At 42.2% G+C, this 9,754-nt stretch overlaps 1 protein-coding gene across 2 annotated transcripts; it reads right to left on the reverse strand.

The window, feature by feature from the left end:
* Positions 1–3,956: 3,956 nt before the first annotated feature.
* On the reverse strand, positions 3,957–7,071 carry LOC131881186 (peroxidase-like). Of its 2 annotated transcripts, none has more exons than XM_059227972.1 (2): positions 6,882–7,071; positions 3,957–6,420 (listed from the first exon to the last, which is right to left on the reverse strand). In XM_059227972.1, the coding sequence occupies exon 2, from the start codon at positions 6,326–6,328 to the stop codon at positions 4,106–4,108; it is 2,223 nt and encodes a 740-aa protein (XP_059083955.1). In that variant the 5' UTR covers positions 6,329–6,420; positions 6,882–7,071; the 3' UTR covers positions 3,957–4,105. The 2 variants fall into 2 exon arrangements, with proteins under 2 accessions (XP_059083955.1, XP_059083956.1); XM_059227973.1 differs by lacking the exon at positions 6,882–7,071 and adding an exon at positions 6,650–6,796.
* Between the last annotated feature and the right edge of the window lie 2,683 nt (positions 7,072–9,754).

Genomic DNA, 9,754 nt, shown 5'->3' on the forward strand with positions numbered 1-9,754 from the left:
ATCAAAACATAGGCGTTTAGGTGCACATTTCCTTCCAAAAATATAAATCACTTGGCCTAAAATTGTCTGTGTTTCAAGTAATTAAAACTCGTTAAATCGACTGGTACTGGTATTATCTAATTAAGATAGCTCGAGCCATGAACCTGTGACGCTCGTATGTGAACCGAGAGTCGCAGTAAAAGATTTCTTATTATTATATTTCAATGTGGGCCTTATAAACTCGCCTCGCGATATCAGTCGTGGCAGAGATAAACGCGTATTTTACTGATGACGACTGGCCTCTCTAATGAAACCAAACATTATACTACTACATGGTACAGTTCCGTCCATTGACGGAACTGGTTGACGAATGGATTTTGATTGTTGCCTCTCGAAATACTACGAAATACGAGCCAGAGACGTTCAGGTCAGTTGATTTAACAACTTAAAACTTTAAATAAAGAACTTTGATTGGTGGAAAAGTAATTGACATTTTTAAGTGAAATGTTTGCATTGTTGTCTGTGTTTTGATTCAGAACTAAAACATTCATCATGAATCATGTTTCAGGCTTTGGTAGCGCTAAAAATAAAAAAAAAAGAATAACCCAAACTAGTCCCAGCCGTCTAAAACTGCTCAAACGGCCTAAGACAAGCGGTTTGCCGTTGGCGGTAAAAGATAATGGAGTAACCTAAACCTTCCAAATCATTCCTCTTTGACACACGCATTCTTTTATGCATTTCTTTTCCATAGAGATGGAAAGAGAGGCAATACTTAGGCATGCCAGTTCCTACGTTTTGTTTTGAGGTCGTCAGGCCACCAGGGCAAATTTCAGTATACCAGGGTTTATCATCTACTCTTAACTAGTCGGTATAAGGTACCCAAACAAAAAAAAATTAAGGAGACGCCCTGTACATAGTGCGGGAGCATGGGATATCCTAAAGAAATGATTGTTTATAGGGATCGAAAAGTCTGGGTAGACAGATGGATAAATATATTCTTGTTAGGAATATGTAGATACAGATATTGACTCCTTTAAGTAACAAGTGTTTAATGAAGTCACCACAAATTTTGGGAGGTCACTGGGGTACTTTTCAATACCATATAGGTGCTGAAAAAAACAAGATACAACGCGCAATATTAGACAAAAAACTTTTCCAATGTTTTCAAAAAGTCTTTTGTAAAAATAAAAAAATACAACGTGGGTCAATTAAGTCCAATAACAGCTTTTATCGGCTTGAATTATTTTTGAAGCAAGCTAATGAGTAAAACTGTACCAGTTTACTGTATTACTATGCCACATGCTAAAAGAGGTCCTCAGTTCAACTCTCCTTATCTTTCTCAAGGAAACTTTTAAAAGCTCATAACATCCGCTAGCGAAGGACTTGTCCATGATCCATTAGAATTTGGACGGGAATGCTTGGGTTGAGAATTGGTATTTTGGAATCGTGGCAACGCATTGGGTTCTACTTCATAAGAGAAGAGTCTCAGCTCGCTACAACTACATATTTCAATTTTCAGCTCGATCAAGCGACTGGATTAAAAGTTATACCCTCTCAAAACCCACTACATTCACTTTCACAGAATGATTGGGCTAGCCCTCCGGTGGTAATCAATTATTGGAAGACCACTAATTCATTGATTATGTACCCTTTAGGTACTGCATTTTGAAGGGCATAACTTTTGACACGGGTGTTCGATTGAGCTGACATTTGAAATATGCGATTGAAATGACTTGGGGCCAGTCGTATTTGAAGGGAAATGCAATGCCTTCCCTTGCTTCCATCTTTTTTATTCAAAACCCCGGCATTCGCGTCTATATTTCAATGGTTTATGACTAGTATATGAAAACTGATTAGTACCATTTGATGTGCTGGCTGGCTCCGATGTCCGGGATAGGCTCATCTCCCGACCCTAGCACACCGAACTAGAATAATAAAATCTAAAAAGTCAATGACGAACGACATGAAGAAAATCTTCCCTACTAATGAGAAGAATTGCTTGAATACCACATGTCAAATCATTACGATAATTATCTTACTGTGTTGAATTACATCCATTTCAGTTTGCCAATGCACTTCAAAGACCAAATATTTTGAGGTTATAGTGCTTGATACTGAAACTTAGTCAGTATAGTCAGTGTTACCGTGTCCCTATTGATGTATTCCATCAAAGGCACCTTTCTAACTGACATAATTTTGTCACTTTGCTTAACGTACCAGAAGCCCAAGTTCACAATGCTTTGACAAATATTCTGACAAAGGGCATTGCTATGGAATGTTATCCTCTTATGCGATGGCAATCGCTTAGACCGACGAACAACAAAGAATAAGGAGTAACTCGTCCTAAACAAGCTTGAGGTGACCTCTAGGATCCGAGATTAAGAACATGAAATTGACCAATCATACCCTCAAAACCGACCTAAGCATCGTGCAGGTAAACTAGTGGAGACGTTCACCGTGAACCTGCACGCCTGTATTTGTGGTTTTGACGCATATTTTAGAATGTCCTCAATGGGATGTTGATAGCGGGGGAATTTGCTGAGCCATGCCCAAACCTGTCCATACACAAATGACTAATGTAGCCATTATTATTGAAGGAACACAGAGGATCCCACCCGAACTTGCAAAACATTTCAGTACAAATAATGTTCAAAATGTGATTATGACTCTTTAAGCGATCCTTTTCAACCGTCAATTGTCTTGTGTACTAAAAAGCGATACCTTGCTTATGCCCTTCTTGGTCGATTTTTTCAAACTTCATTTCAAACTTTGCGGCTGAAGCACCACTTACAGACGCCATTGCTCTGATACGACAATTGCAAGCAATCCCCACTTTTTAATTAATGTTTGGTAGGGTCGGAGGGTTGAGTTCCATCCTACTACCAAACCTGGCCATCACAGCGCTCAATAGGCAGTGTCAAAGTCCATGTCAGGTTGGGTTTGCCTCAGTGTGTGTGGACATTGCATAACGTCTAAAAGTTTCCTTTAGAGAACGGTTGGAGAGAGGGATCGAATCGGGGACTTTTCTCATGCCAAGAAAATTCACCAACCATTGCTCCACGTCTCATTCCTCATTGATGAACTTACAGAATGGGAATTTAAACCCAAAGCACCTGGGTAGAAGATGTTTGCCTCGTTATCTCCCCTTGAGACCATTTCTATTAATAAACTACAAAAAGCCCTTTCCAATTAGGATTCCATTGATTACATTTGTGACATGAATCAAAGCACTATTTTAAGCGCGAGCTGATCGATCTTTTTAAAATATGTTTTCCATCCATCCCATTGCAAGAATTCGCATCACTTTCTTTAAATTATTACTGATCCGGTATAAAAATACACCAATTCAACTTATTCTTAAAAACACTTTAAATCAAACTCAAGATTAGCGACAAGGGCCCCATGCTTGAAAATGAAGGGATGAATCCTGGATCAAGGAAAGATTCAAATTATGTACTTAAGTACGAACTTTGCCTAGCCCAGGTTTTCACCTCCGCTTTGAAGAATTGGGTTCAGTGTTCTGCGCGCAACCAAAGCGACCAATTCATTACCAGACCGTGATTCTGGTTTTCGTCCCAAAGAAAAGGCAGTCTTCTTTCCTGCGGAAGAACACTCTTATAGTGTTGTTGTTCAAAACATCGAGTCCTTCAGATCAAGGTGATCCCCCAAGTTTGTCTAAATTTCCAGTCAGGGCACAAAAAGTGGCTGAAAACCTGTTTGCCCGCTCAGCACGATCTTGAAGGGCTCAAAACCATCTCAAGTTTCGTTTCTAATTGCCAAATCACTCAAGAGGATTTGGATTGAAATACCATTTCAGGGTCATTGGTCTTGGGGATGGCGAGGATTCCCTTCCGTAATATGAACCTGAAAACAGCCTTCCTTCCATCGTACTGTATTTCCCTCTTAACATTGTTGATCGTTTCCATGGTCAGATTATCCAGTCGTCTCTCTGTAAACAAATCTAGGATACGTTCGAGTAAACAAAAAAAGTTTATTTTATGAATGCCGTCAAGTTCGGATAGCATTGCATTTTGAGCAAAACGAGTGTTATATAATTTACGTGAATAAATATATACTTTGTAATTGTAGCGTTTCACCCTCTCCTGGTTAGCGGGTTCTATTTGAACTAGAATGGCCCATTAGGGGACGAGTGGAAAGTCGCATCACGCCATTTTGAGAAGTCGATACTCCGGAGAATTCCACTCTTGCATGGCACACGGGGATTTATATCATGGTCCGGTAAGACCATAGCATAAACTTGGACGCTTTCGATGTCATCACCATTGTCGCAAATCAGTCGAGATAAGCGAACCTTGCGGATTTCTTGCAGTTGCTCCAATGTGAAACTACTGGGCCAACCACTGTTTTCATACCAGAAGCGATCACCGTAGCGGAACTTGTTGAACTGCCGTCCCATGAGACAAGAGAAAGTGGGACCGAGCATAGAACCTTGGATAGGCCATTCGGAGATACCGGCGGAGAACAATTCAATATCTTGAGGACTGGCGTAGACTTGTTTGTAAGCGTTAACGGTTTTGTTGGGCAAGTAGCTCCTTAAGTCATCAAAGGTGACTACGGGAGGAAGGCCGCAGAGGTCCCTGAAATCCGTATAGGAAGGAACACCATGTTCGCGAGCTCGTTGCAAGTTGAGAGCCAGCAAATCGAGACCGAATTCCTTTCCTGGAGGTTGGAACAAATGGTTTTGCACTTCAGTGGTCATGGAATCGTCCATAGCTTGCGCCACTTGGTTGGTCATCCCGAGAAGATAGCCGTCACCCCAGCCTTGCTTGTACAGATCGTAAGGCTGAAGTAACATGGTGCTGAGTTTCTGGTGGTCCACGAAACGATGGGTCTTACTCCATCTCTCAATTCTAGAGGGCAAAAGCGAGTGACCGAATCGGAACACAGCAGTGGTGAAGGCCGTGGTCACACTGGGATTCACTTTCGGGTCGTATCCGTCAAAGTAACCAGTATCCAGGAGTTGAAGTCCGTGCTTTTTCATGCCTTCACTTCCAAGGACCATGGGTAAGAATTCATTATAGGTAAATTGCTGTTGAAGAGCAGCCACAATATGTCTTGCCTCTTGGAAAAGGGTCTCGTCACCCCAATGAGGATTGACCTTTGCGAGTTCTTTGGCAATGCGGTTGTGCTCTCTGGCAAAGATTGTATGAAGCATGGCTAGAATGGTTTGTTCATTGACGCGAGGATCTCCCGACAAGAAGCAATAGATATCTTGACTTGGCCGAATACAGCCTTCATCGGGTTCTTTCAGGTTCAATGGCAAGAGCTCCCTCATGCCGAATCGTTCAAAAAACGGCAACATTTTTAGTTGTCCACCCTCAAAGCTTCGAAGTTCATGTAATTTTTCAGCACTGTTTGAATAGGTGGTGCCGGCATCTAAGGTCGAGGTGACTAAGTTAAAACTCTCTCTGGGTCCCAAACGACAATGCCGTCGGAGTCCGGCCGAGAATCGGACGAAATTCATACATTTTTGATTGTACTTAGAGTAAAATGGATCATGGGGAGGGATTTCAATGGGAAGACATTCCTTCAATTGGACACCATTGCAACAACGAGGCGTTTTCTTTGTTACGGGATCCTTGATTTCAGCGCTTAAGGTGATATCGTGATCAATGTACTGACCCCAAGCGACCAGAAGCATGGTCACAGCCTTGTCATGAGCACTTTCGAATTGATGGACAGTGGTGGAGACCAAGCGTGCCGATGGTAAGGGCTGTCCGGTTACGGAGGCGCGTGGGGCACTGATTCCATCTGCATACTTGGGGGGTAGAAATCGGGCATGCCCATGCATAGAAGCACCCCAATGAGGTTGTTCAATGTTGTTACAAAGACCCTCAATGGACCGATAGCGTTCAATCTGGCACTTGGGGGTCATGAGGAACGGTGGGCAATAATTCTGAATGACAGTCCGCCTCGTATCGATCAAAGGCAATCCGTTATCCACGGCATCCTGAGAGAGGCCATAGGTCTGTGCTAAATATCGGGTGGTCTCATGGATGATAGTGCCCAATTCACCGATAGCCTCGGATGAGTAACGGCCTTGAACGGGCTTGAGACCTTCAATTGCCTTGGCTCGCTCAAAGGCAATGTTCACAGCATCAAAAGTGATGCATGTTGTCACCAACTCCTGAGGAGGGGGAGGACCTCCAAAGGCGTGATTGGCTTGATCAAATCTTGACGATTTGGCGGCAGGAGCCGAAATGATAAGCGCGCATTCTCTCGAGGATTGGCCCTGGCTCAAAGAAATGCAAACACTCGACAATAAAAATCCCACCGCCAAGAGAGGCATCGTCATCGTGGTCAGTATAGGACTTTTAGTCCCAGTCATGCCGTGAAGAAATGTGAGACGATCAACGGAAGAAGAAAAACCCTCCTGGAGCAACGATAGACCATGAACCTTGCGCTTCACCTCGAGGATGTCTGAAAAGAAGAAATAGAGAAATAAGAGCGACCTTGACGTGCCGCAAGGCATTCGCTTGTGCTTTGCTTTGTCGAACATCATTTATGGCCTTAGGCGGCAAGACTTTGGGCTGTCTAATGGCGGAGCTTCTAAAAATATTTAGAGAAAAGGAGCGAGTCTCAATAGAAATTGGTCAAAAGGGGTTTTCAAGTGGAAGCGCAATAATTAAACATTGTCCTAGGCTCGTACTTCTAAGTGATAAAGTTTGATCATGGTGTAACAGGTGTAAATACCAAACAGAGACAATGGAACTATTTCCTTGTACACGTGAAATGCTTAGAAGATGCACTACATTTCCACACCATGACGAAATACGAATGCTATTCGAATCCAGTACGATGCACTAATTGGACAAAATTTTCAGGTACAAAACGAGACAATCAAGAGACATAATCACACTTCCTCGTTCCTTTTCATTTACCTGCGGAGCAAGGATGTCGCCTTGAAGAACAACGGCTAGCGTTTTGTCCCTACACTTTCTTGAATAGATTCGTCGTCACACTGAATAAATTAGATTGCACATGTTGTTGTGGTCAGGAGTAGCATATGCAAGGCTATCTTGTTTCTGGTATTGATTTTCCAAATGCCAGAACACTTGCCTCTCCTAGTCTTGGATTCCAACTGAACCTTTCTTTCAGAATTTTGAGAATAAGGCGACAAAGATCGGCCAACTTCGAGCTTCCATTCACGGATACCTGTATCTAATAGTACGCCGCCTCCATCCTCCCTCGTTAATTGTCGAGCTTCCAAGCTTTGGCAACGGAATATCAGCGCTTGAGACAGACTTCCTCAACTCAGTTAGACTCAGGGAATACACTATTGAAATTCGTCATGCTCTTCTTAACGACGAAAATGGGGTCGAGGATTTCGAGGATTGCCTATTTGGCAGGGGCCACACCTCGATCATGTCCAAATGTGAATGCCCGCTTATTCCATCTTTATTTTGAATCAATGCATTCTTGGCTTAAATCGTGGATTTTGGTACGTCCCAAGATGTTTTAAGAGGTCCATTGCGTCATGCATACATTCTAGTCTTGTGAGAGAGGAATAATTTGTTCATCAAGCCAATGAATTCTGGAGTGGTGGCTACATATATTGCCACAGAGTGTTCGGTCATCCAACCAATCTTTCTAAATACAGAGATCAACAACAGAGGTTACTTGCCGTCCGTCGAATATTAGTTGAATATTTTTATACCGAGCCTATGTGGTTTGTAATTCCCAATCATATTGTTCTCAATGGCATGCATTGAAGAGTCATAATATGCAAGCAAACACATGTCCTTCAGTTAAAATTGCGAAATTGTTCCTGGACGAGCCGTCGAATCTACTCGGAAATCCAAGTTCCTCCCCGGAGGACCTTTTCCTGTTTCAGGACTAAGATGCCTCGAACAATCGGCAAGAAGTGAACAGTACACTCGAATTCTAATTGATCTCTCATCGAGACCTTAGGAAAGGTACAGATATCCCCTAATGATTTCTTCAAGGACTTGTAGATCAACCCGGTTGGCATTTCATGGCGGTGGCTGCATGCGAGCCCAATAAATCAAACAGAGGTTGTATTTTGCATGGCATTGTATGGCTGTAGATTTTACTCTATTGGTTTTGGTTTGAGTGAAATGGATTCAAAGACTTGATTTGGGAATTTGGTTCGAAACGATTGCTCTTCTTCAAATCAAAAGTCCACGACCAAAGTAGGCCTCTTGATATGGCGAGGCTGATTAGCTAGCTCTGTGACCTTAATTTTGGTGTCATGGACAAGTACGTGTATTATATCGGTACACTTGTTCAAGGTGGTTGAGGCTCATCAACCTTAAAGGTGCTAAAGACTTTTGGTCTAAATTGAAAAGAGGCCTTGCAATTGGCAGGATCCAATAAAATGAGTGTCGTTGATAGAGTTTTCTTTTGTACCTACACCAATAGACTGTACGTATACCCGCAATTTCAGCTTTAGGACAATTCCATCAGGAACTTGTCTCTTCCTCGGGACTTATGTATGTATGGACGACAGAAAAGGCAGGTATTTCAGGTATTTTATTGTTACAATGCATGAAAGAAAATGGACTGATTTATAAAAATCTAAATGAAGTTCTGAAGTTTTTACCCCCACCCCCAAGTTTGACACGGAATTGGATTTACTTCAATATTGAGCCAATACAAGGTATCCCAGGTTCAAGATCGTGCAACAAAGGAATGAATTGCTCATTGTGATATTGTACTATATTGCACCATGTATGATTGGCAAACAGAGCGATTTATCCAAGGCACTATTTTAGTTTAGTTCAATTGACATTCTGTGCTAACAGTCAGGCTATCGTTAAGTACAAAGTCAGCCTTTAACAACAATAAGTTTCATGATAACAAGTTGTGTTTGAGCTCCAAGCTACGCCGTAATGGTAATGTGATATATTACTTCTTTCGTCAAATATTTTCATTGCTATTCTAGTGGCCAAAGCGGCGATTACAAAATGAATATTGTTTTCATAAACCATGTTTCTAACTCGAACTGCAAGTATTACTTCACATAGAAATATGTAAGCGATAGCCATCAATGTTCATTTGTAACATCAGTATAATGCCTAGTTATGGGATTTTCATTAGTCTATGTCCTTGAGGACTTATCACCCCGTCTACATCAGACTTCGAGGTTAGTGGGTTGGCTGGTATGTTTGCAATGCAAGGTCTACTTCTCTCTCAGACGCCCTTTTGACCCAACCCTGACCAAAAAGAATACTCGACTATATGGACAGGATTCTATTCAGTAGCCTTGATAGGGGACTCTATATGTGAGACAGAGAGAAAAGAAGTTTGTTTTGTTTGAATAAAAGCAATTCATGTCATGAATACCTCCTTCTCTCGACTGTTGTTCTAAAAAGAGGTGGGTGGGGGGGGTAAAACAGTTTACTGTCCTTTCCTTTTGATGTCCTACCACTACTGTAGCAGAACTCCTCTTTCCTGTCTTGGTCTCCCCACCTGTCGTTCAAGAGTCCGTAAAAATAATACACCTAGTACACATTGGTGACCACCTAGCATCCTTCGGTGTGGCTCTGATCCCTTTTCCTTGTCTTTGCATCTCAAAGATTGTACTATACGTAGTGGCTCAGGATAATAGGACGGTCTGACCCATACCCTGGGGTGACCAACAAATTATGCCTGAAACATTTTATTCCAGTGCCGTGAGCCTCGTCCATCTACCAAGTGATGGGTGTTGATAATGGTACACCCTGTGATGGCCCCTTAGTGAACCTTGAATTGCTCCTGATAGGCATTGGGAGATAGAGCAATTCCATAAAAC

Source organism: Tigriopus californicus, chromosome 5 (assembly GCF_007210705.1).
Source record: "Tigriopus californicus strain San Diego chromosome 5, Tcal_SD_v2.1, whole genome shotgun sequence".
Classification (NCBI taxonomy): Eukaryota; Metazoa; Arthropoda; class Copepoda; order Harpacticoida; family Harpacticidae; genus Tigriopus; species Tigriopus californicus.

Excerpts from the sequence above, each read along its gene's own strand:
- LOC131881186 (XM_059227972.1), bottom strand. The coding sequence starts at position 6,328 with ATGACTGGGACTAAAAGTCCTATACTGACCACGATGACGATGCCTCTC.